This window comes from Salvelinus alpinus, chromosome 31, assembly GCF_045679555.1.
Source record: "Salvelinus alpinus chromosome 31, SLU_Salpinus.1, whole genome shotgun sequence".
Taxonomy (NCBI): Eukaryota; Metazoa; Chordata; class Actinopteri; order Salmoniformes; family Salmonidae; genus Salvelinus; species Salvelinus alpinus.
The window spans coordinates 36,074,821-36,102,711 of record NC_092116.1 but is presented as its reverse complement, the minus strand read 5'-3'; the positions used below and the strand labels follow the sequence as shown (position 1 = coordinate 36,102,711).

Below are 27,891 nucleotides of genomic sequence, written 5' to 3'. Positions count from 1 at the left end.
CCAGATGTTGAAGCATCGCTCCAGCTTTTCTTTTTTTCTTTCTTTCAAATACAAAAGTTTCAGTTTTTATTTTTTGGGGATTAAATAGTATTTCAATAGTTTTTTTTTAAATTTTAGTTTCAGATGTCATTTACTATAATAACCTTGTTACCTGTCATGGTGATTTTGTTCACCTGTTATAACTTGGTTATTCCCTGTTTCAGCTCAGCAGAAGCTGGATTTCTGCATCGCCGCTGGGATGCAGTATACAGTGGGAGACAAGTGCAAGGTACGGTGTGTGTGAGGTCTTCTCTCCACTGACTGTTTTTGTGTGGATGCTCTCTGATAGTGTAGTTCTGTCCCGCCCCCTCTAGGTTCGCCTTGACAACGGTGGACGTTACTATGGCGCCTACATACAGGAAGTGTCGCCTGACAACGGGCCCGTCACTGTCTTCATAGAGGAACTGGGCAAGAGGTAGGTCATCTTTCTCCTTTTATATTATCTTTGTTCTCTGATTTACTCTTTATTTATTATATAATATACATTTTTGTGTTTGTCCAGACACACTGTGTCCCTCTGGAACCTGCGCCCTCCCACAGATGAGACGTTGTCCTGGAGCACGGTGGCCCGAGACGGAAAGAGACTGAACAACGGCTCTGCTCCAAACTCTGGTAAGAACCCTGCAACTGTCCCCTAACCCCCTAATCTCTGGTAAGGGCCCTACAACTGTCCCCTAGCCCCCTAATCTCTGGTAAGGGCCCTACAACTGTCCCCTAGCCCCCTAATCTCTGGTAAGGACCCTACAACTGTCCCCTAGCCCCCTAATCTCTGGTAAGGACCCTACAACTGTCCCCTAGCCCCCTAATCTCTGGTAAGGACCCTACAACTGTCCCCTAGCCCCCTAATCTCTGGTAAGGGCCCTACAACTGTCCCCTAGCCCCCTAATCTCTGGTAAGGACCCTACAACTGTCCCCTAGCCCCCTAATCTCTGGTAAGGACCCTACAACTGTCCCCTAGCCCCCTAATCTCTGGTAAGGGCCTTAATAACCTTTCTAGGACACACGTTCCGCTAGCAGAACCCCTCAACAACATTCCGCTGAAAAGGCAGCGCGGGATTTTTTAATTTTTTTTGAAATATGTAACTTTCACACATTAACAAGTCCAATACAGCAAATGAAAGATAAACATCTTGTTAATCTACCCATCGTGTCCAATTTAAAAATAAAAAAAGCTTTACCGCGAAAACACAACATATGATTGTGTTAGATCTCCGCCAAGTCCAAAAAACACAGACATTTTCCCAGCCAAAGACAGGAGTCACAAAAAGCAGAAATAGAGAGAAAATGAATCACTAACCTTTGATCTTCATCAGATGACACTCATAGGACATCATGTTACACAATACATGTATGTTTTGTTCGATAATGTGCAGATTTATATCCCAAAAATCTCAGTTTACATTGGCGCCATGTTCAGAAATGCCTCCAAAATATCCGGAGAAATTGCAGAGAGCCACATCAAATAACAGAAATACTCATCATAAACTTTGATGAAAGATACATGTTTTACATAGAATTAAAGATACACTTGTTCTTAATGCAACCGCTGTGTCAGATTTCAAAAAAACTTTGCGGAAAAAGCAAACCATGCAATAATCTGAGAGGGCGTTCAGATAGAAACAACATTTCTCCGCCATGTTGGAGTCAACAAAAATATGAAATTACATCATAAATATTCCCTTACCTTTGATGATCTTCATCAGAATGCACTCCCAGGAATCCTATTTCCACAATAAATTGTAGTTTTGTTCGATAATGTCCATTATTTATGTCCAAGTAGCTACTTTTGTTAGCGCGTTTAGTTCACATATCCAAACGCTCGTGCAGATCCAGGTGAACGTCGGATGAAAACTTCAAAAAGTTATATTACAGGTCAAATAAACTTGTCAAACTAAGTATAGAATCAATCTTTAGGATGTTGTTATCATAAATATTCAATAACGTTCCAACCGGAGAATTCCTTTGTGTCTATAGAAGTAATGGAACGCAAGTCGATATGATATGCGCGTGACCAGGCCCTGGCTCTATGCCAGACCACTGACTCAAATAGCTCCCATCCGGCTCAACATCACAGTAGAAGCTTCATTCAACGTTCTACAGACTGTTGACATCTAGTGGAAGGCGTAGGAAGTGCAAACAGATCCATATCCCACTGGGATTTCAATAGGCGATGAGTTGAAAATCGACCAGCCTCAGAATTCCCACTTCCTGTTTGGATTTTTTTCTCAGGTTTTTGCCTGCCATATGAGTTATGTTATACTCACAGACATCAATCAAACAGTTTTAGAAACTTCAGAGTGTTTTCTATCCAATAGTAATAATAATATGCATATATTAGCATCTGGGACAGAGTAGGAGGCAGTTCACTCTGGGCACGCTATTCATCCAAAGTGAAAATGCTGCCCCCTATCCCTAAAAAGTTAAACATGTCCCCTAGCCACTAACTCTATGAAACCTCTTTCATCTTCCCAACAGTATTCTTGAATAACCTTTTCCTGCTCTGGATTCGAGAGCAATCAGTCTTTGATCGATCTCTTATGTTCTGGAATATATTTGTTTTAGAATGAGCTGTGTTCTGTTGTTGGAACACTCCCAATCCTTCCCTCTCTCTCTCTCCAGATTGGGAGGGCAGGGGAAGAGGAAGGAAGTCAGGGAAGCCTTCGACGCCGTCGGCAACGCAGTCTGTCTCCCAGGCTAAAGGACCCTCCCAAAGTGGTGGGCGTGGTGTCCAGAAGCAGCACTCTTGGCCCCCGCAGGCCACTGTAGAGGAGGGAGGGGTCCGGAGCACCCTCCACCTCAACACCAGGTCTGTTTGGACCCCAATACTACATTTTTACACAGATCTTAGATGGAAAACAAACCACAGTGAAAAGTATTCAGACCTCTTCCCCTTTTCCACATTTTGTTAAAATGGATTCATTTGTTTTCCCCCCTCATCAATCTACAAACAATTTCCCCATAATGACAAAGCAAAAACAGGTTTTAAGAAATGTTTTTCAAAACCCTGAAGTATCACATATACACAAGTATTCAGACCCTTTACTCAGTACTTTGTTGAAGCACCTTTGTCAGCAATTACAGCCTCGAGTCTTCTTGGGTATGACGCTACAAGCTTGGCACACCTGTATTTGGGGAGTTTCTCCCATTTATTCTCTGCAGATCCTCTCAAGCTCTGTCAGGTTGGATGGGGAGCGTCGCTGCACAGCTATTTTCAGGTCTCTCCAGAGATGTTCGATCGGGTTCAAGTCCGGGCTCTGGCTGGGCCACACAAGGACATTGAGACTTGTCCCGAAGCCACTCCTGTTGGAAGGTGAACCTTCACCTCAGTCTGAGGTCCTGAGTGCTCAGGAGCAGGTTTTCATCAAGGATCTCTCTGTACTTTGCTCTGTTCATCTTTCCCTCAATCTTGACTAGTCTCCCAGTCCCTACCGCTGAAAAACATCCCCACAGCATGATGCTGCCACCACCATGCTTCACCGTAGGGATGGTGCCAGGTTTCCTTCAGACGTGACACTTGGCATTCAGGCCAAAGAGTTCAATCTTGGTTTCATCAGACCAGAGAATCTTGTTTCCCATGGTTTGAGAGTCTTTAGGTGCCTTTTGGCAAACTCCCAGTGGGCTGTCATGTGCCTTTTACTGAGAAGTGGCTTCCGTCTGGCCACTCTACCATAAAGGCCTGATTGGTGGAGTGCTGCAGAGATGGTTGTCCTTCTGGAAGGTTCTCTGGAGCTCTGTCAGTGACCTTCAATGCTGCAGAAATGTTTTGGTACCCTTCCCCAGATCTGTGCCTCGACACAATCCTGTCTCAGAGCTCTCCGGACTCTTCCTTCGACCTCATGGCTTGGTTTTTGCTCTGACGTGCACTTGTCAACTGTGGGACCGATGTGAATCGTTTCAGGAAACTAGGTGTATGTCGTGCGTCACTACTTCACTTCATTAAATGTTTTATCAAAAATGCGTTTTGGGGCAGAAATGCCTTCTGCGGACGTGAACTTTTCATGTGCCTTAATAACGAACTTGTATTTCTATAAAATTGTTAAATTACGAGCCTATTTGCTTTAGCCATGGATTAAGCACGGAACCTTCCCATGATTGGCTTAAATAATGTATGGCCTGGACATGCCGAGAGATGGGTTTCGGCTTCTGTCTATAACTGTTCAGTATGTGTTGACAGTCCACCGTCTACCGCACCGGTTTTGAAAGATATTAACATTAGCCATCGAGAACTACAAAGATTTTGCTACTTTTCTCAGCAACATTTAATGTCCTGAATTTAGCAGCCGCTATCGACCGATCAGTTGGAAAAAGTGACGGGCTACTTTCTGCACAGGCCACGGCCCGTGTGAACCGGAGTGACTCGATACAACGCCAAACCAGATGTAGCTACAAACAAAAGAGTTAAATGTGCAAATAATCCAGTGATTGTCATGAAAGGCTCCAGATGTTTTAAAGAGATTAGTGCATATATAGACGCAATTAATATCATAGGCTAGTTTATTTGGGGCTAATTGACCACCTGAGTAAGTGGAAACTCCACACACATTAACTCGCTAACTCTACATGTAATACCCACTGCTAGCAGCCATGTATTCATCCATTTTACATTTAAGTCATTTAGCAGACGCTCTTATCCAGAGCGACTTACAAATTGGTGCATTCACCTTATGATATCCAGTGGAACAACCACTTTAGTGAATCAGCCTTCCAGCTGTAGCCGATGCAATGGCCAAATGCGCATAATCATATCTCAGTCTTATCAAATATCTGTTGTAAAATAGTTGCTGTTGAGGTCACAGTTGAAAATGTATTTTTATTTAATCAGGTGGCCAGTTTGAGAACAAGTTCTCATTTACAACTGCGACCTGGCCAAGATAAAGCAAAGCAGTGCGACCAAAAATAACAGAGTTACACATAAACAAACGTACAGTCAATAATACAATAGAAAAATCTATGTACAGTGTGTGCAAATGTAGAAGAGTAGGGAGGTAAGGCAATAAATAGGCCATAGTGGTGAAATAATTACAATTTAGCAATTAACACTGGAGTGATAGATGTGCAAGTAGAGATACTGGGGTGCAAAAGAGCAAGAGGATAAGTAATAATATGGGGATGAGGTAGTTGGGTGTGTTATTTAGAGATTTGCTGTGTATAGGTACAGTGATCGGTAAGCTGCTCTGACAGCTGATGCTTAAAGTTAGAGGGAGATATAAGACTCCAGCTTCAGAGATTTTTGCAATTCGTTCCAGTCATTGGCAGCAGAGAACTGGAAGGAAAGTCGGCCAAAGGAGGTGTTGGCTTTGGGGGTGACCAGTGAAATATACCTGCTGGAGCATGTGCTATGGGTGGGTGTTGCTATGGTGACCAGTGAGCTAAGGTGGGGCTTTACCCAGCAAGACTTATAGATGACCTGGAGCCAGTGGGTTTGGCGACGGATATGTAGTGAGGACCAGCCAACGAGAGCATACAGGTTGGTGGTGACAGTGTTTCCTAGCCTCAGAGCAGTGGGCAGCTGGGAGGAGATGCTCTTATTCTCCATTGACTGTACAGTGTCCCAAAACTTTTTGGAGTTAGAGCTACAGGAAGCAAACTTCTGTTTTGAAAAAGCTAGCCTTAGCTTTCCTAACTGACTGTGTATATTGGGTCCTGACTTCCCTGAAAAGTTGCATATCGCGGGGGCTATTTGATGCTAATGCAGAACGCCACAGGATGTTTTTGAAAATGTGTGTGTGTGTATTTATATATATATCTGCAGAAAGCTGAGAACCTCCTCTATTCAACTGTGACAACATGATAGCGGTGTTGCGCCAGCAATTGGATTTTAAAATGTTATAAGATCAGAACACCTTTTTTCTCCTGGAGCATTTTCCCTGCGTAGAGGAGAGAGAGAGCGCGTCTCGCTCGATACAGTAGCAGGCCCCAGCAAAACAGGGACAGACAGGCAGACACTTTCATTACGCCCGGCGGTGTATGGGGAGGGCCGCAAGTCCCGCTCGGCGGTGTATGGGGAGGGCAGCAAGTCCCGCCCGGCGGTGTATGGGGAGGGCAGCAAGTCCCGCCCGGCGGTGTATGGGGAGGGCAGCAAGTCCCGCCCGGCGGTGTATGGGGAGGGCAGCAAGTCCCGCCCGGCGGTGTATGGGGAGGGCAGCAAATCACCTTCTCAGAACTTTTTCTTCTAATTTTTTTGGACTACAGAAAATGTAACATTGTTAGTTTGGTATATGTAGACACACATGGTGCTGGAGATAATTTGTGTATGAATATGTTAAGTAATGAAGTGCCCTTTTTAACTGTGTGGCTGGTTATTAACTGTGTGGCTGGTTATTAACTGTGTGTGGCTGGTTATTAACTGTGTGTGGCTGGTTATTAACTGTGTGTGGCTGGTTATTAACTGTGTGTGGCTGGTTATTAACTGTGTGTGGCTGGTTATTAACTGTGTGTGGCTGGTTATTAACTGTGTGTGGCTGGTTATTAACTGTGTGTGGCTGGTTATTAACTGTGTGTGGCTGGTTATTAACTGTGTGTGGCTGGTTATTAACTGTGTGTGGCTGGTTATTAACTGTGTGTGGCTGGTTATTAACTGTGTGTGGCTGGTTATTAACTGTGTGTGGCTGGTTATTAACTGTGTGTGGCTGGTTATTAACTGTGTGTGGCTGGTTATTAACTGTGTGGCTGGTTATTAACTGTGTGGCTGGTTATTAACTGTGTGGCTGGTTATTAACTGTGTGGCTGGTTATTAACTGTGTGGCTGGTTATTAACTGTGTGGCCGGTTATTAACTGTGTGGCCGGTTATTAACTGTGTGGCCGGTTATTAACTGTGTGGCCGGTTATTAACTGTGTGGCCGGTTATTAACTGTGTATCAGGAGACCGTCTTCCAGCTCTGTGTCAGAGGCAGCAGCAGTAGCAGCGTTTGGTCTGTCAGAGGCACAGCGTCAAGCCAGAGAGGAGGAACAGAGGAACATGGCCCTGCTGGAGATGGAGCTACGAGATGAGAGGAGCTTCCCTGCACTGGGGGTGAGGAGGCAGGGGGGTGAGGAGGCAGGGGGGTGGGGGGGTGGGGAGGCGTGTGTCTGGGGGGGTGGGGAGGAGTGTGTCTGGGGGGGGTGGGGAAGCGTGTGTCTGGGGGGGTGGGGAGGAGTGTGAGGAGGCAGGGGGGTGGGGGGGTGAGGAGGCGTGTGTCTGGGGGGGTGGGGAGGAGTGTGTCTGGGGGGGTGGGGAAGCGTGTGTCTGGGGGGGTGGGGAGGCGTGTGAGGAGGCGTGTGTCTGGGGGGGTGGGGAGGAGTGTGTCTGGGGGGGTGGGGAGGCGTGTGTCTGGGGGGGTGGGGAGGCGTGTGTCTGGGGGGGTGAGGAGGCGTGTGTCTGGGGGGGTGAGGAGGAGGCGTGTGTCTGGGGGGGTGAGGAGGCGTGTGTCTGGGGGGGTGGGGAGGCGTGTGTCTGGGGGGGTGGGGAGGCGTGTGTCTGGGGGGGTGGGGAGGCGTGTGTCTGGGGGGGTGGGGAGGCGTGTGTCTGGGGGGGTGGGGAGGCGTGTGTCTGGGGGGGTGGGGAGGCGTGTGTCTGGGCGGGGTGGGGAGGCGTGTGTCTGGGGGGGTGGGGAGGCGTGTGTCTGGGGGGGTGGGGAGGCGTGTGTCTGGGGGGGTGGGGAGGCGTGTGTCTGGGCGGGGTGGGGAGGCGTGTGTCTGGAGGGTGGGGAGGCGTGTGTCTGGGGGGGTGAGGAGGCGTGTGTCTGGGGGGGTGGGGAGGCGTGTGTCTGGAGGGGTGGGGAGGAGGCGTGTGTCTGGGGGGGTGGGGAGGAGGCGTGTGTCTGGGGGGGTGGGGAGGAGGCGTGTGTCTGGGGGGGTGGGGAGGAGGCGTGTGTCTGGGGGGGGTGGGGAGGAGGCGTGTGTCTGGGGGGGTGAGGAGGAGGCGTGTGTCTGGGGGGGTGAGGAAGAGGCGTGGGTCAACATGTTTATTTGTTAAGACTATACTTAACCCATGATAAACTTCTCCCACTGTCCCCTCTGTCTCTGCTGTCTCTGCTGTCTCTGTCCCCGCTGTCTCTGCTGTCTCTGTCCCCGCTGTCTCTGCTGTCTCGCTCTCAGGTGGTGTCTAATGCCAGTGAGGGGAAGAAGAGGACAGGCAGAGGCATGGTGAGTTACATACTAAACACTCTGTCTGGAGGGCCTGTGGGTGCGTTTGTCTGTCTGGAGGGCCTGTGGGTGCGTCTGTCTGTCTGGAGGGCCTGTGGGTGCGTTTGTCTGTCTGGAGGGCCTGTGGGTGCGTCTGTCTGTCTGGAGGGCCTGTGGGTGCGTTTGTCTGTCTGGAGGGCCTGTGGGTGCGTCTGTCTGTCTGGAGGGCCTGTGGGTGCGTCTGTCTGTCTGGAGGGCCCGTGGGTGCGTTTGTCTGTCTGGAGGGCCTGTGGGTGCGTTTGTCTGTCTGGAGGGCCTGTGGGTGCGTTTGTCTGTCTGGAGGGCCCGTGGGTGCGTTTGTCTGTCTGGAGGGCCCGTGGGTGCGTTTGTCTGTCTGGAGGGCCTGTGGGTGCGTTTGATGCTAATCTTTACCTGTTGTGTTTTGTAGAGGAGATCAACACTAGACGAGGAGAGGAAGACCCCATCACCTCCTACTCCTAACCTTCCTCCTACCACCACTACTCCTAACCTTCCTCCTACTCCTAACCTTCTTCCTACCACCACCACTACTCCTAACCTTCCTCCTACCACCACTACTCCTAACCTTCCTCCTACTCCTAACCTTCCTCCTACCACCACCACTACTCCTAACCTTCCTCCTACTCCTAACCTTCCTCCTACCACCACCACTACTCCTAACCTTCTTCCTACTCCTAACCTTCCTCCTACCACCACCACTACTCCTAACCTTCTTCCTACTCCTAACCTTCCTCCTACTCCTAACCTTCCTCCTACCACCACTACTCCTAATGTGCCTCCTTCCATCTCTCCTTCTGTTCCTCTCTCTACTCCGGTCTCTGTTCCTCTGCAGTCCTCCATCTCCTCCTCCTCCCATCCCCCTGCCCCCTCACCCCCCACACCTGTATCTGCCCCCCCTCCCTCCTCCCTCATTCCTTCCACCCCTTTCCATGTCAACCCCTGGTCTAAAACAACTTCTGCTGTTCCTGTCGCCCCCACCCCTCACCCCGTCCCCACCCCTCACCTCGCCCCCACCCCTCACCTCGCCCCCACCCCTCACCTCGTCCCCACCCCTCACCCCGTCCCCACCCCTCACCTCGCCCCCACCCCTCACCTCGCCCCCACCCCTCACCTCGCCCCCACCCCTCACCTCGCCCCCACCCCTCACCTCGTCCCCACCCCTCACCTCGCCCCACCTGTGTCTAGGGTTTTAACTGCCCCCCCTCTGGTGACCTCTGTACCCAACATGGTGGACCAATCCCCCCAGACAACACAGACTGTTCCTCTCAACCCCCCCTCTCTCAATCTCACCCACCCCTCCTCTCTTCCTCAGTCTGGTCAACCCTATCTACCCCAATGTTCTCTTTCTCAGCCCCACCTCTCCCATCCTTCTGTCCCCCTGGATCCTCCGTCCTGTGAGGTCTCCTCAGCCTACCCCCAAGGTAACATCCCCTAAAGTGTTTCTACGATGTTAAATTGATCCACTCACCTTTTTTTGTTTGTTTTTGTTTTCTAATGTTACCTAATAAAGAAGTGATTTACTCGTCTCACCTGTCCCTCTCCGTGTAGTTTTACCTCTCAATTCATCTCAACGCTGCCACTTGGCAGGATTTGTTAAAGAACGAGTACAAATCAGAGTTGTCTTTCCTCTTCAACAGCTTTATCCCACACGGGTGTACCCCCTACTTCCTTTCTCCCCAACGACCACCCACCTCACCCCTCCTCCCACCCTTCCCTTCCCCCCGGGCTCTCCCCAGCCCCCCTCCAGCCCCCGCCTGTCACCCAGCCCCCCCTGCCGTTCCACCAGCTGGCTCATCTCTACCAAGACCCCCTGTTCCCAGGGTTCCCTTTGTCTGACAAGGAAGAGATCGTCCAGACACCCCCTTACTCTTATATCCACACTGGAGAGGACCTGCCACGGGGTGAGTAGTGAAATATAGATACCCACCCCTCCCCTATTTGTAGTAAACTAATGGACAACAACACTTAGGCTTCTACTTCCTGCTTATACACACCAGAGGTGTGGACTAGAGTCACATGACTTGGACTAGGGTCACATGACTTGGACTAGGGTCACATGACTTGGACTAGGGTCACATGACTTGGACTAGGGTCACATGACTTGGACTAGGGTCACATGACTTGGACTAGGGTCACATGACTTGGACTAGGGTCACATGACTTGGACTAGGGTCACATGACTTGGACTAGGGTCACATGACTTGGACTAGGGTCACATGACTTGGACTAGGGTCACATGACTTGGACTAGGGTCACATGACTTGGACTCGGGTCACATGACTTGGACTCGGGTCACAAATATGGTGACTTGCAACACGACTTTGACTTTAACACCAATGACTCGTGACTTAACTTGGACTTGAGCCTTTTGACTTGATACCCTCCCCAACCTGACTTGATACCCTCCTCAAGCCCAAATATTAAAAATTATGCTATTAAAAAAGGTGTGCAGCGCATCAACTCTTGGTTTAACGGATTACAGTTTGAATCGGACAGCAGCCAATCAAATTGTGCCAGCTGAGAGTTGTGCTTGGCAGTGCAGAGGAACGTCGGCGGGTGAATTCAGATGGAGCCCTTGGAAAGATGATACACAAAATTATTATTTTCGGTTATAAAAAACGACGCTGTATCAACAAAAACGGATTGCAACTCGTAACGTTAAATCAATGAGCCTCCACACAGTCAGTCAGTGCGGGAACGTGATCATTGCACCCAAGATTGAGCTACAACTGGCTAGGCAGTTGGTAGCCTAAATCCTGCCTGATGTTTCTTAAAACAAGGTTGGGCGATTGTGTACAAGCCTACATCGCCCCATAGCAATCCTCGATAGTCGATCACTATTGGAGGGCCTGTCGATCACTATAGTCGATCACTCTTTCTTATGGCTACCCATGTATTTCCATGGAAATAAAGTTTATTTGGAATGAAATATATTTTTTAAAGCATTCATGATTTGCGGAAATGTAATATACTAACTATTACTCTTGTTAAAAATATGAAATGGTTTTACATTTAGTGAGTTTAGGACTTGAGACTTGCCTGTCTTGACTTGGGACTTGACTTGGGACTTGACTTGGGACTTGACTTGGGACTTGAGTGCTAAGACTTGAGACTTGCTTGTAAAACAATGACTTGGTCCTACCTCTGATACATACTATATACATTTTACAGACTCAATCTATTTTTACAGTAGTTATATTTAGTTTGTTTTTAGTCCCATCCTTCAGCTCCCCTCAACCCCTCCCATCTATCTCTGACCACCATCCAGTTTTGATTTCTATTTGTCATATTTTGCTGTTTCACAAAAGCTCTGAACCTTTCTGTTGTCATATATTCTATATTCTGTAAATTAACGATAAAAATGTTTTGCTCAGAGTATTATTGATTGATTATGACTTTTCAAATCACCCAGTAGTGCAATTTCAGAGTTTGCTTCAGGTAAATGTTGCAATTCTTCAGCCATTTCTGGACCTGTGACCAAAAACAGGCTTCATATGGACAGTACCAAAACAAATGATCTAACGATTCTGCCTCATCGCAGTAAAATCTGCAGAGCTGAGATGGTTGCATCACCCATATATAGAACATTCTATTGGTTGCAAGAATTTTGTATAATTTAAATTGAAAAACTCAGTTTTGAATCTGGTGTCGTTTTGCGTATCAGTTCATAAACCATGTGACATGAAATCGGTATGTCAAAAAATCTCTTCCCAACTATTTTGCAATCTACATGGCACAGCTGTCAATTTTTGGGGTCCTAAAATGAAACTGGTATACTTGATTATTTATCACAATTTTCTTTAGCCGATTTTGGTCTAATTCAGGGCAGACAGACAAGTTCCTTACTTTCTCCCCCTTCCACTTGCCTCTTGCGTTTTTGCGGTAATTCTACAATTAGTTTTTAGTTTGTGATTTTGGGTAGAACAGACATTTCCATCTGTTTCTGTTAGCTGCATGTGTGACAACTCCACCAGTCCTTTATATTATATAATTTATAAAGATTATACTCGTTTAAAAAATATATATATATATTTAAATCAATTAGTATATTTGAGTTTAACCACAATATTTGTTGTATTTTCCTTTCCATGGTAGCAAGATCTTATCTATTTTTGCCAACTTTTTATTCAGATGTATCTGAGAATTTCTTTATTTCGGGATATGTATACCGAGTATGTCCGCATCACCGTCAGACCATTTTATTAGTAAACTACACGGTAATGTAAAAGTTATATATTTTTTTAGTAATCCAATAAGTAATATAGTACATAATTTGGTTTTAATCCAGAGAGGATAGTGGAGGGGTTCTAATTCTAAAAGTATCTGGATCCTCTATGAGGCCGTGGAGGGATTCTAATTCTAAAAGTATCTAGATCCTCTATGAGGCCGTGGAGGGATTCTAATTCTAAAAGTATCTAGATCCTCTATGAGGCCGTGGAGGGATTCTAATTCTAAAAGTATCTGGATCCTCTCTGAGGCTGTGGAGGGATTCTAATTCTAAAAGTATCTAGATCCTCTGAGGCTGTGGAGGGATTCTAATTGTGAATTTAAAAGAAAACATGACTCATAAGCGTACAATGATGCCTTTGTGTTTAAGCCCTGGATTTTTAGACCTTTAATATTGGATATGATTTTTAACAGCTAACATTTCGATGGCCATAATAAATATATATGCTGATAGTGGACAACCTTGTTTAACACTTTCTGAGAAGTAGCCATTATTTACTATTTTACACCTAGGGTTACTATACTTAACTTTAACCTATTTATATAAGAGATTCTCCAAAATGTAAATATTCCAGGCATTTATATGTAAATTCTAGTCGTACTTTATCAAAAGCCTTTTCAAAGTCGGCTATGAATAGCAGGCCTGATTTCCCAGATTCTTCAGTGTTCTATTGTTTCCAGTACTTGTCTTATATTATTTTGTCTTATTATTATCGTCCATGTAAAAAACCTGCCTGATTAGGATAAATAATATCTGACCAAACCATCTTTTTTGTTGTTGTCTAAATACTCTCTACAGATGTCAACATCCTGAGGTTTTTCTTCAACCTTGGTGTGAAGGTAATGACCAAACTACATCGCCTAACAGCGTATCTTGGTAGCTCTTAACAAGTGTCTATAAATACGCTACTGACCAACGCACTATTTTCCCTCCCTCCTCCCTCCCTCACTACCCCTCTTTCCCCTCCAGGCGTTCACCAACCCCATGTGGCCCCCCCACTCTTACATCCTCCCTCTTCACCAGGCCTACAGCATGCAGCCCAAACTACCCTCAGTCTCCCTCCCCTCTTCCCACTGGTACCCCTCCCACCCCTCCCAGGAGGGGTACGGACACTCCCACCCTCAGTACACCCCCCCCTCAGGTTTGGGGGGCCTCCATCTGCATGACAACCTCCAGAGATCAACCCCCCAATCAGCTGCAGAACCTCCCCAGCATATGGAATTCAGATACGGGCAGGATGATCGCTCCGCCCTGGGGTACCCTTCCAACCGCCACCTTCACCCTGCCTCAACCCAGCCCTGTATGGATGGCTCTTTACCCTGGTGTAGTAACGTTACCCCGCGACCGAACGCCTACGCTGGGGTATGCTCTGTACCCACACCCCTGACACAATACTCTCCACAAGCACCCCAACCTGCACCTACCAACCAGTACCCTCCCGCACCCCAATCTGCACCTCCCAACCAGTACCCTCCTGCACCCCAATCTGCACCTCCCAACCAGTACCCTCCCGCACCCCAATCCTCTACCCACACCTCTCAAGCTCAGACCTACACTCCAGCTCCAGCTGCTTCCCCTCCCTCCGTACCCCGGTACCAATCAGCGTCTCTGGGGTACCCTCCTCCGAGGCTGCCCAGTGGGAACCAGACCCAGGGACAGCTGGATCCTCGCCCCGCCAGCGGTGCCTCTTCCCTGGGTATGAGGTCCAGCCACAGCCCCCTGGAGAACCATAATGCTAATACTACCTCTGTTGTCAATATTACTACTACTGCTGCTGCTGCTGCTACTACCTTGTCTAGTACTACTGCTTTCAACACAGAGAGAGGTGAGTGCTGACCTCTCTACATTTTTATGTGATCGATTTTAGATTTTATTTTTGGTTCCAACTTATCACTCTTTTTACTTGTTTACACAAAGATTTAGAGGGTGAACACGTTCTCTCACTTTACTAGCAGAGGGGATTTAGAGCTAATTTCAAGCCTCACATTTCTCTAGTAGGGACCTTTTTTAATGTTATTTATGGTAATCAACGATATCAGCAAAATGTCCAGGATAAGTGGACAGTTTGGTCGGTCTCTAATGTTCGGTTTATCGTCTCAGCTTTACAGACTGTTCATGCAGGCTTCACAGACGGAGGACAGGGAGACATGAAGATGGCTGGCACTCTGCTAGTGAACGCTCCTCTTCCTCCTACTGAGCAGGTAAGTCTTGATGGAGCACTAATGGGGTCGTGGGCTACATCGTATGTCAAAGTATTGTAAAAAAAGGTGCATGGTCGGAGAGAATGTTAGCATTTTAGCTAAACCTTACCCTTACTTTAACCTAATTCTCCTAACCTGCTGCGGTAGTTCTCCACACCTGCTGCGGTAGTTCTCCATACCTGCTGCGTTAGTTCTCCACACCTGCTGCGGTAGTTCTCCACACCTGCTGCGGTAGTTCTCCATACCTGCTGCGGTAGTTCTCCACACCTGCTGCGGTAGTCCTCCACACCTGCTGCGTTAGTCCTCCACACCTGCTGCGTTAGTCCTCCACACCTGCTGCGTTAGTCCTCCACACCTGCTGCGGTAGTTCTCCACACCTGCTGCGGTAGTCCTCCACACCTGCTGCGTTAGTTCTCCATACCTGCTGCGTTAGTTCTCCACACCTGCTGCGGTAGTTCTCCACACCTGCTGCGGTAGTGCGTAGATGGGCTTTCTGGTCCACTATGTTACAATATTAGACCATAGATGGGCTATATGGTCCACTATGTTACAATAATACACTATAGATGGGCTATATGGTCCACTATATTACAATAATACACTATAGATAGGCTATATGCTCCACTATGATACTATAGATGGGCTATATGGTCCACTGTGTTACAATAATACACCATAGATGGGCTATATGGTCCACTGTGTTACAATAATACACTATAGATGGGTTATATGGTCCACTATGTTACAATAATACACTATAGATGGGCTATATGGTCCACTGTGTTACAATAATACACCATAGATGGGCTATATGGTCCACTGTGTTACAATAATACACTATAGATGGGTTATATGGTCCACTATGTTACAATAATACACTATAGATGGGTTATATGGTCCACTATGTTACACTATAGATGGGTTATATGGTCCACTATGTTACAATAATACACCATAGATGGGCTATATGGTCCACTGTGTTACAATAATACACTATAGATGGGTTATATGGTCCACTATGTTACAATAATACACTATAGATGGGCTATATGGTCCACTGTGTTACAATAATACACCATAGATGGGCTATATGGTCCACTATGATACTATAGATGGGCTATATGGTCCACTGTGTTACAATAATACACTATAGATGGGCTATATGGTCCACTATGTTACAATAATACACTATAGATGGGCTATATGGTCCACTATGTTACAATAATACACCATAGATGGGCTATATGGTCCACTATGTTATAATAATACACCATAGATGGGTTATATGGTCCACTATGATACTATAGATGGGCTATATGGTCCACTATGTTATAATAGACTATAGATGGGCTATATGGTCCACTATGTTACACTATAGATGGGCTATATGGTCCACTATGATACACTATAGATGGGCTATATGGTCCACTATGTTACAATAATACACTATAGATGGGCTATATGGTCCACTGTGTTACAATAATACACTATAGATGGGCTATATGGTCCACTATGTTACAATAATACACTATAGATGGGCTATATGGTCCACTATGTTACAATAATACACTATAGATGGGCTATATGGTCCACTATGTTACACTATAGATGGGCTATATGGTCCACTATGTTACACTATAGATGGGCTATATGGTCCACTATGTTACAATAATACACTATAGATGGGCTATATGGTCCACTATGTTACAATAATACACCATAGATGGGCTATATGGTCCACTATGTTACAATAATACACTATAGATGGGCTATATGGTCCACTATGTTAAAATAATACACTATAGATGGGCTATATGGTCCACTATGGTACAATAATACACCATAGATAGGCTACATGGTCCACTATGTTACAATAATACACTATAGATGGGCTATATGGTCCACTATGTTACAATAATACACTATAGATGGGCTATATGGTCCACTATGTTACAATAATACACCATAGATGGGCTATATGGTCCACTATGTTACAATATAGATGGGCTATATGGTCCACTATGTTACAATAATACACTATAGATGGGCTATATGATCTACTGTGTTACAATAATACACCATAGATGGGCTATATGGTCCACTATGTTACAATAATACACTATAGATGGGCTATATGGTCCACTATGTTACACTATAGATGGGCTATATGGTCCACTATGTTACACTATAGATGGGCTATATGGTCCACTATGTTACAATAATACACTATAGATGGGCTATATGGTCCACTATGTTACAATAATACACTATAGATGGGCTATATGGTCCACTATGTTACAATAATACACTATAGATGGGCTATATGGTCCACTATGTTACAATATAGATGGGCTATATGGTCCACTATGTTACAATAATACACTATAGATGGGCTATATGATCTACTGTGTTACAATAATACACCATAGATGGGCTATATGGTCCACTATGTTACAATAATACACTATAGATGGGCTATATGGTCCACTATGTTACACTATAGATGGGCTATATGGTCCACTGTGTTACAATAATACACTATAGATGGGCTATATGGTCCACTATGTTACAATAATACACCATAGATGGGCTATATGGTCCACTATGTTACAATATAGATGGGCTATATGGTCCACTATGTTACAATAATACACTATAGATGGGCTATATGATCTACTGTGTTACAATAATACACCATAGATGGGCTATATGGTCCACTATGTTACAATAATACACTATAGATGGGCTATATGGTCCACTATGTTACACTATAGATGGGCTATATGGTCCACTATGTTACACTATAGATGGGCTATATGGTCCACTATGTTACAATAATACACTATAGATGGGCTATATGGTCCACTATGTTACAATAATACACTATAGATGGGCTATATGGTCCACTATGTTACAATAATACACTATAGATGGGCTATATGGTCCACTATGTTACAATATAGATGGGCTATATGGTCCACTATGTTACAATAATACACTATAGATGGGCTATATGATCTACTGTGTTACAATAATACACCATAGATGGGCTATATGGTCCACTATGTTACAATAATACACTATAGATGGGCTATATGGTCCACTATGTTACACTATAGATGGGCTATATGGTCCACTATGTTACACTATAGATGGGCTATATGGTCCACTATGTTACAATAATACACTATAGATTGGCTATATGGTCCACTATGTTACAATAATACACTATAGATGGGCTATATGGTCCACTATGTTACAATAATACACTATAGATGGGCTATATGGTCCACTATGTTACAATGATACACCATAGATGGGCTATATGGTCCACTATGTTACACTATAGATGGGCTATATGGTCCACTATGTTACAATAATACACCATAGATGGGCTATATGGTCCACTATGTTACAATAATACACTATAGATGGGCTATATGGTTCACTGTTAAAATAATTTAAACATTCAATATCCGTAGTAACTTTTCCTCGCGTGATTTTTCTTAGTGGAATGGGGGGGAAACGAGTGGCAGCGCACATGACGGTCAAGAGAAACTGATTCGCTTTGGGCGAAGGACCAACACGATCCACGGGATCCTTGCTGAAAGGATCGTCAGAAAGCAGGAAGAGGTTGCTAAGGTTCGGTTCCTCCATCCGCTGACAGACGCAACACGACATCCCTATTTCAGACCGGAAGAATTGAAGGAAGATACGGTCACGTACGTCTTGTTGACACCAACAGTTGACCTGCCATACTACCGTCGTGAGCTTACTGGGGGCTTTGTTTTGAAAGACAAAACTCATCTGTAAGAACTGCAGCTTTCTAAAGAGTCAGATCCTTGTGCTCGTAAATCTCGGAAGCAAACCTTTCGTGAAAGCAATTCTCGAACTGCTTGAGAAGTATGTGTCTTTTTTTTTAAGTCAAGGTCCTTGACCTCCTTGAGAACCACACCACCGACCCAAAAGACATGCTTTGTTCCCTTTCCAACTCAACATGGCATTGCGATCGGTCTTTCGTAATTTACGCAACCGTTTGTCTGTGTGCCTCTGGGACCAACTCGTAAGCCTGAAGGATAAGATCTTTTAACAGTGTCGTAAGCCTGAAGGATAACGTCTTTTAACAGTGTCGTAAGCCTGAAGGATAACGTCTTTTAACAGTGTCGTAAGCCTGAAGGATAACGTCTTTTAACAGTGTCGTAAGCCTGAAGGATAACGTCTTTTAACAGTGTCGTAAGCCTGAAGGATAACGTCTTTTAACAGTGTCGTAAGCCTGAAGGATAACGTCTTTTAACAGTGTCGTAAGCCTGAAGGATAACGTCTTTTAACAGCGTCGTAAGCCTGAAGGATAACGTCTTTTAACAGTGTCGTAAGCCTGAAGGATAACGTCTTTTAACAGTGTCGTAAGCCTGAAGGATAACGTCTTTTAACAGCGTCGTAAGCCTGAAGGATAACGTCTTTTAACAGTGTCGTAAGCCTGAAGGATAACGTCTTTTAACAGTGTCGTAAGCCTGAAGGATAACGTCTTTTAACAGTGTCGTAAGCCTGAAGGATAACGTCTTTTAACAGTGTCGTAAGCCTGAAGGATAACGTCTTTTAACAGTGTCGTAATCTGAACTCTGGTCGAGAGGGAAAGGGACAGTACACTTTCTGAGCCTTTCCCACCAGAACACTTTGGAAGAGCAGTGACCAAATGTCTGGCGGCCATTTTAGGGAGGTGGCGATCCGCTCAGAGTACAATATGCATCCACTTCCTTTTTCATTGAATGGCGCTACAAGTCGGCTGTTCCCGAACTATGTTGAGGGTGCAGGATCTTGTTCTCCATGAATATGGTAGTCTCTAATCACCTGACACTCTGCTGTGTTCAAAATACACTTTTGGGAAAACGGCCATTTAAAAAAATATATATATATATATTATTAGCCTGTGTGTTATTGCAACTTTTGAAATGATTCCACCGATCTTACAACCCCTCAAGGTTGGATGTCAGTGACCCTCTACCCAAACGTGTATTTTGATCGACTTAAGTTTTAGTCGTGGGATTTTGTTGTTGATTTCGTCTGTTTCTGATTTCTGTATTGTTACTAATCTCTCTACCCACTCTCCCTTTCTCAGGTCACATGGGTCCCCGAGGGTCACCTGACAACAACATTAAGTGGCGAGGCCATTTTCAAGGATGTATCCGTCGGCATGGCGATGCAGGGTGCGGGCGACGCCCCCATGACCCAGAGGGGGGCGGAGTTTAACATGAAAATGACCAATGAGACGACGGCGGGGAGCTGGGGCGAGACTTCGTATTTAATGACACTGCCCCTGGCTCCAAGCGGCGAAACATCATTGGACTGGGAGGGAGGGGAGGGGCTAGACCCTAATGACCTCAGAAACGGAAAGAAGTTCTACAGTCGCTCCTTCAGAGGTGGAGGAGGGAGGGGAGGACACGAGGAGGGAGGAGCTAGAGGGTACAGAGAGAACCGTTGGAGGGGGGAGAGACGGGGGGTGGGAGGTTACCGAGGAGTGGGGAGGAGAGACAACAGGGACGGTTTCCGGGAGCGAGACCGAGGGGACAGGAGGCAGGAAGGAAGAGGAGACTACCAGGGTAACGCCACCTCTAAAGGACAAAATGTGAGGGGTCGGGGGAGGGTCTACCACTACAATCAACAGCCATCCAATGGCAGAGAGGCAGGCTACTCTAGTGGGCTGAGGAACCCCCCTTATACAGATTTGTGAGATTTGATTGGCTGATATGGCTTTATTGGGATTGTTTATCATTTTTGTTTTGTTTTCTGGTATTTTAATCGTCTTGTTTGTGGGACTCTATAGCTGTCGTTGGACTCGTCTTTTAAAAAAAGAAAAAGAAAAAAAATCTGTCAAGTGTCTCCATGTTAATGTTGCCTTCTGGACTCGGGCTGTGTCCCATATTTAGTGCACTATTGATCACGCTCCATAGGGCCCTGGTCGAAAGTAGTGCACTATATATAGGGAATAGGGTGTCATTTGAAAGATGTTAAACCTGTACAGATAGGTATTCAGTGTTTGCATTTTCTGTTTAATAAAACTTTGCTGTATTTAGTCATTGCCTTTCTTTTCCTGTTTCATAAAAAAAAAATTCTGATGCGATCCAGTAAGCTGCGTTCCAAATGGCTTCATATATATATTTAAATAAATATATATAGGGATTATGTATATACTACCATTCAAAAGTTTGGGGTCACTTAAATGTACTTAAAAAATATATATAAAAAAAAAAAAAAAAAATTGATCAGAAATACAGTGTAGACATTGTTAATGTTGTAAATGACTATTGTAGCTGGAAACGGCTCATTTTTTAAAAGAAAATCTACATAGGCGTACAGAGGCCCATTATCAGCAACCATCACTCCTGTGTTCCAAAGGCAGGTTGTGTTAGCTAATCCATGTTTATCATTTTGAAAGGCACTGGACAGAGAAACTCTGCCTAGAAGGCCAGCATCCCGGAAGTTGCCTCTTCACTGTTGACGTTGAGACTGGTGTTTTGCGGGTACTATTTAATGAAGCTGCCAGTTGAGGACTTGTGAGGCGTCTGTTTCTCAAACTAGACACTAATGTACTTGTCCTCTTGCTCAATTGTGCACCGGGGCCTCCCACTCCTCTTTCTATTCTGGTAAGAGCCAGTTTGCGCTGTTCTGTGACGGGAGTAGTACACAGCGTTGTACGAGATCTTCAGTTTCTTGGAAATTTCTCGCATGGAATAGCCTTCATTTCTCAGAACAAGAATAGACTGACGAGTTTCAGAAGAAAGGTCTTTCCTTCTGTCCATTTTGAGCCTGTAATCGAACACACAAATGCTGATGCTCCAGATACTCAACTAGTCTAAAGAAGGCCAGTTTTATTGCTTTAAGCAGAACAATTTTCAGCTGTGCTAACATAATTGCAAAAGGGTTTTCTAATGATCAATTAGCCTTATAAAATTATAAACTTGGATTAGCTAACACAACGTGCCATTGGAATACAGGAGTGATGGTTGCTGATACTGGGCCTCTCTAAGCCTATATACAGTTGAAGTGGTAAGTTTACATACACTTAGGTTGGAGTCATTAAAACTTGTTTTTCAACCACTCCACACATTTCTTGTTAAACTATAGTTTTCATTCAAATATTTTTTATTGAACACAATGGTGTATAGGAAAAACTATAGTTTTGGCAAGTCGGTTAAGACATCTACTTTGTGCATGACACAAGGAATTTTTCCAACAATTGTTTACAGACAGATTATTTCACTTAAAATTCACTATCACAATTCCAGTGGGTCAGAAGTTTACATACACTAAGTTGACTGTGCCTTTAAACAGATTGGAAAATTCCAGAAAATGATGTCATGGCTTTAGAAGATTCTGATAGGCTAATTGACAGAATTTGAGTCAATTGGAGGTGTACTTGTGGAAGAATTTGAGTCAATTGGAGGTGTACCTGTGGATGTATTTCAAGGCCTACCTTCAAACTCAGTGCCTCTTTGCTTGACATCATGGGAAAATCTAAAGAAATCAGCCAAGACCTCAGAAAAAAATTGTAGACCACAAGTCTGGTTCATCCTTGGGAGCAATTTCCAAACGCCTGAAGGTACCACGTTCATCTGTACAAACAATAGTACGCAAGTATAAACACCATGGGACCACGCAGCCGGCATACCGCTCAGGAAGAAGACGCGTTCTGTCTCCTAGAGGTGAGCCTACTTTGGTGCGAAAAGTGCAAATCAATCCCAGAACAACAGCAAAGGACCTTGTGAAGATGCTGGAGGAAACAGGTACAAAAGTATCTATATCCACAGTAAAACGAGTCCTATATCGACATAACCTGAAGGGCTGCTCAGCAAGGAAGAAGCCACTGCTCCAAAACCGCCATAAAAAAGCCAGACTATGGTTTGCAACTGCACATGTGGACAAAGATCGTACTTTTTGGAGAAATGTCCCCTGGTCTGATGAAACAAAAATATAACTGTTTGGCCATAATGACCATCGTTATGTTTGGAGGAAAAAGGGGGAGGCTTGCAAGCCGAAGAACACCATCCCAACCGTGAAGCACGGGGTTGGCAGCATCATGTGGGGGTGCTTTGCTGCAGGAGGGACTTGTGCACTTCATAAAATAGATGGCATCATGAGGCCGGAAAATGATGTGGATATATTGAAGCAACATCTCAAGACATCAGTCAGGAAGTTAAAGCTTGGTCGCAAATGGGTCTTCCAAATGGACAATGACCCCAAGCATACTTCCAAAGTTGTGGCAAAATGGCTTAAGGACAACAAAGTCAAGGTATTGGAGTGGTCATCACAAAGCCCTGACCTCAATCGTATAGAACATTTGTGGGCAGAACTGAAAAAGCGTGTGCGAGCAAGGAGGCCTACAAACCTGACTCAGTGACACCAGCTCTGTCAGGAGGAATGGGCCAACATTCACCCAATTTATTGTGGGAAGCTTGTGGAAGGCTACCCGAAACGTTTGACCCAAGTTCAACAATTTAAAGGCAATGCTACCAAATACGAATTGAGTGTATGCAAACTTCTGACCCACTGGGAATGTGATGAAAGAAATAAAAGCTGAAATAAATAATTCTCTACTATTATTCTGACATTTCACATTCTTAAAATAAAATTGATGATCCTAACTGACCTAAGACAGGGAATGTTTACTAGGATTAAATGTGGCTGAGACGCAAAGAAAGTTCAAGGAGAAGGGGTACAAAAATGATCAGATTAATATTGCCATTAAGAAAATTCTAAACAGAACGAGACATGACCTTTTTCAAGGGCAGTCTCACAAAAAGACGCATTCTTGCATTCTAACTACCGTTAGAATCGTTCACAAACATTGGCACATTCAAAAATCCGATGATAGTCTCGGTAATGTGTTTTCGGACCTTCCCTTGGTCGTATTCTCGCGGGGCAGAAACCTCAGAGACCAATTGGTACACTCTGATTTACCACCCCAAGATATTCCTGAACAACGTCTATTTGCGCCCCTACTGGATGGAAATTTCAAGTGTAATGGCTTTGCTCAATGCAATGGCACTTATAAATGTAGATCCTTCAAACACCCACAAACAGGGAAATCGATCCCAATCAAAGGTGTTATTACGTGCTCCATTAAGGCAGTTATTTATCTTATAACTTGTCCTTGTGGTAAAAAGGATGTGGGTAAAACAAAGCGTGAATTAAAAGTACGTATCTCAGAGCATCGTAGCACCATTAGGTGTAAAAACTCGACTTACCCAGTTGCGGCCCACTTTTTGGAGGCAGGCCACTCGATTTCGTCTCTGCGTTATATTGGCATTGAACATGTCACCCTCCCTAGGAGAGGGGGTGACCTTGATAATTTATTGTTAAAACGAGAGGCTGCCTGGATCTTTAACTTAAAGACCCTTGCTCCCTTCGGTCTCAACGTAGACTTTGATCTGAAGCCATTCTTGTGATTATTGTGACTTTGCCATTGTAATTGTTTGTAAGCTTGTGTAGTCTAAAATGAATCTATGATCGTATGCTATCCATTTGTTTTTTGTATGCCGTTCTTTGTATGCCATTTTAATATTTGAGAATTAACCAATGATATTAGGCCACTCTTGGCCATGATTACAGACATCTGTGTGTCTTTTGACACTATATAAACTAGTCATCCCGCAGTGTTTGTGATTATACCCTGATGAAGACAGCTTGGCTGTCGAAACGTTGGTAATTACATTTTTGCATCTGAGCTCTTAGAGTGTGCGGCTCTCCTTTATTTTCAAGTTTTCTACTCCGCTAGCCAGCACCTCGCCTAAATAGGTGTGCGTTTATTTTTCTTATAGACTACTAGGATTAAATGTCAGGAATAGTGAAGAACTGAGTTTAAATGTATTTGGCCAAGGTGTATGTAAACTCCTGACTTCAACTGTAGATATTCCCAGCTACAATAGTAATTTACAACATTAACAATGTCCACTGTATTTCTGATCAATTTTATGTTATTTTAAAGTACAACAAATGTGCTTTTCTTTTCAAAAACAAGGACATTTCTGTGACCCCAAACATTTGAACGGTAGTGTATTTTTATACACTGTGTGTTTATTTGGAAAATATTCAGACCACAGAGGAACTATGGAGCTCTTTCAGAGTGACTATCGGGTTCTCGATCCCCTAACCTGAACAAGGCCCTTTCTCCCCCGATTGGTCAGTTTGGCCCGGCGGCCAGATCCAGGAAGTGTCTTGGTGGATTTGTACTTCTTCCATTTAAGAATAATGGAGACCACTGTGTTATTGGGGACCTTCAATGCTGCAAAAATGTTTTGGTACCCTTCCCCAGATCTGTGACTCGACACAATCCTGTCTCAGAGCTTTACGGACAATTCCTTCGACCTTGGCTTGGTTTTTGCTCTGACATGCACTGTCAACTGTGGGACCTTATATAGACAGGTGTGTGCCTTTCCAAATCATGTCCAATCAATTGAATTTACCACAGGTGGACTCCAATCAAGTTGTAGAAACATCTCAAGGATGATCAATGGAAACAGGATGTACCTGAGCTCAATTTCGAGTCTCATCGCAAAGGGTCTGAATACTTATGTAAATAAGTTATATTTAAAAAACATTAGCAATAAAAAATGACAAACCTGTTTTCACTTTGTTATTGTCTATTGTTGTCTATTGTTATAGAGTCTCAATGCACTGTATACACATATGCACTCTACATACATACACTATATTCAAATAAAATATTAATGGTCACATACAGTGGCTTGTGAAAGTATTCACCCCCCTTGGCATTTTTCCTATTTTGTTGCCTTACAACCTGGAATTAAAATAGATTTTGGGGGGTTTGTATCATTTGATTTACACAACATGCCTACCACTTTGAAGATGCAAAACTTGAGTGTGCATAACAATTCACCCCCCCGCCCCCCCAAAAAAGTCAATACTTTGTAGAGCCACCTTTTGCAGCAATTAGAGCTGCAAGTCTCTTGGGATATGTCTCTAAGCTTGGCACATCTAGCCACTGGGATTTTTTTACCCATTCTTCAAGGCAAAACCGCTCCAGCTCCTTGAAGTTGGATGGGTTCCGCTGGTGTACAGTAATCTTTAAGTCATACCACAGATTCTCAATTGGATTGAGGTCTGGGCTTTGACTAGGCCATTCCATGACATTTAAATGTTTCCCCTTAAACCACTCGAGTGTTGCTTTAGCAGTATGCTTAGGGTCATTGTCCTGCTGGAAGGTGAACCTCCGTCCCAGTCTCAAATCTCTGGAAGACTGAAACAGGTTTCCCTAAACAATTTCCTTGTATTTAGCGCCATCCATCATTCCTTAAATTCTGACCATTTTCCCAGTCCCTGCCAATGGAAAACATCCCCACAGCATGATGCTGCCACCACCATGCTTCACTGTGGGGATGGTGTTCTTGGGGTGATGAGAGGTGTTGGGTTTGCACCAGACATAGCATTTTCCTTGATGGCCAAAAAGCTAAATTTTAGTCTCATCTGACTAGAGTACCTTCTTCCATATGTTTGGGGAGTCTCCCACATGCCTTTTGGCGAACACCAAACGTGTTTGCTTATTTTTTTCTGGCCACTCTTCCATAAAGCCCAGCTCTGTGGAGTGTACGGCTTAAAGTGGTCCTATGGACAGATACTCCCATCTCCGCTGTGGAACTTTGCAGCTCCTTCAGGGTTATCTTTGGTCTCTTTGTTGCCTCTCTGATTAATGCCCTCCTTGCCTGGTCTGTGAGTTTTGGTGTGGGGCCCTCTCTTGGCAGGTTTGTTGTGGTGCCATATTCTTTCCATTTTTTAATAATGGATTTAATGGTGCTCCGTGAGATGTTCAAAGTTTCGGATATCTTTTTATAACCCAATTCTGATCTGTACTTCTCCACAACTTTGTTCCTGACCTGTTTGGAGACCTTGGTCTTCATTGTGCCCCTTGCTTAATGGTGTTGCAGACTCTGGGACTTTTCAGAACAGATGTATATATACTGAGATCATGTGACAGATCATGTGCCCCTTAGATTGCACACAGGTGGACTTTATTTAATTAATTATCTGAAGGTAATTGGTTGCACCAGATCTTATTTAGGTGCTTCATAGCAAAGGGGGTGAATACATATGCACGCACCACTTTTCCGTTTTAATTTTTTTTAAATATATATTTTTTTAATTTCACTTCACCAATTTGGACTATTATGTCTTTGTCCATTACATGTAATCCCAATAAAAATCCATTTAAATTACAGGTTGTAATGCATCAAAATAGGAAAAACGCCAAGGGGGTGAATACTTTTGCAAGGCACTGTACATGTGTTTAGCAGATGGTAATGTGGGTGTTGCGAAATGCTTGTGCTTCTAGCTCCGACAGTGCAGTAATATCTAACAAGTAACATCTATAATTACACAACATATACCCAATACACACAAATCTAAAGTAAAGGAATGGAATTAAGAATATATAAATATATGGATGAGCAATATCAGAGCGACATAGACTAAGATACAGTAGAATAGTACAGAATACAGTATATACATATGAGATGAGTAATGCATAGACTAAGATACAGTAGAATAGTATAGAATACAGTATATACATATGAGATGAGTAATACATAGACTAAGATACAGTAGAATAGTATAGAATACAGTATATACATATGAGATGAGTAATACATAGACTAAGATACAGTAGAATAGTATAGAATACAGTATATACATATGAGATGACTAATGCAAAATATGTAAACATTATTAAAGTGACATTATTAAAGTAACAAGTGATCTATTTATTAGTGGCCAATGATTTCAAGTCTGTATGTAGGCAGCAGCCTCTCTGTGCTAGTGATGGCTGTTTAACAGTCTGATGGCCTTGGCCTTGGCACCTGTACTGACCTCGCTTTCTGGATGATAGCGGGGTGAACAGGTCGTGGCTCAGGTGGTTGTTGTCCTTGATGATCTTTTTGGCCTTCCTGTGACATCGGGTGCTGTAGGTGTCCTGGAGGGCAGGTAGTTTGCCCCCGGCTATGCGTTGTGCAGACCGCACAACCTTCTGGAGAGCCCTGCGGTTGCGGGCGGTGGCCGTTGCCGTACCAGGTGGTGATACAGCCCGACAGGATGCTCTCGATTGTGCATCTGTAAAAGTTGTAGGTTTTTAGGTGACAAGCCGAATGTCTTCAGCCTCCTGAGGTTGAAGAGGCGCTGTTGCACCTTCTTCACCACCCTGTCTGTGTGAGTTGACCATTTCAGTTTGTCAGTGATGTGTACGCCGAGGAACTTGAGCTCCAACATTATTGTGA

The 27,891-nt window shown here is 44.4% G+C and overlaps 1 protein-coding gene across 2 annotated transcripts in view; it reads left to right on the top strand.

Annotated features, from left to right (window-relative positions):
- otud4 (OTU deubiquitinase 4) overlaps positions 1 to 20,681 on the top strand; it is a 36,331-nt gene extending 15,650 nt beyond the window's left edge. The window contains exons 10-22 of one of the 2 annotated variants that reach the window (XM_071377979.1): positions 204 to 268; positions 354 to 454; positions 542 to 651; positions 2,659 to 2,845; positions 6,902 to 7,052; positions 8,117 to 8,164; positions 8,592 to 8,861; positions 8,892 to 9,603; positions 9,820 to 10,083; positions 13,209 to 13,249; positions 13,380 to 14,235; positions 14,511 to 14,611; positions 19,728 to 20,681. In XM_071377979.1, coding sequence (XP_071234080.1) covers positions 204 to 268; positions 354 to 454; positions 542 to 651; positions 2,659 to 2,845; positions 6,902 to 7,052; positions 8,117 to 8,164; positions 8,592 to 8,861; positions 8,892 to 9,603; positions 9,820 to 10,083; positions 13,209 to 13,249; positions 13,380 to 14,235; positions 14,511 to 14,611; positions 19,728 to 20,339 — 3,518 coding nt within the window. In that variant the 3' untranslated portion in view covers positions 20,340 to 20,681. Of the gene's footprint in view, positions 1 to 203; positions 269 to 353; positions 455 to 541; positions 652 to 2,658; positions 2,846 to 6,901; positions 7,053 to 8,116; positions 8,165 to 8,591; positions 9,604 to 9,819; positions 10,084 to 13,208; positions 13,250 to 13,379; positions 14,236 to 14,510; positions 14,612 to 19,727 lie in introns of both variants that reach the window. The other variant, XM_071377978.1, reaches the window with a different exon arrangement.
- The last annotated feature ends 7,210 nt before the right edge of the window (positions 20,682 to 27,891 follow it).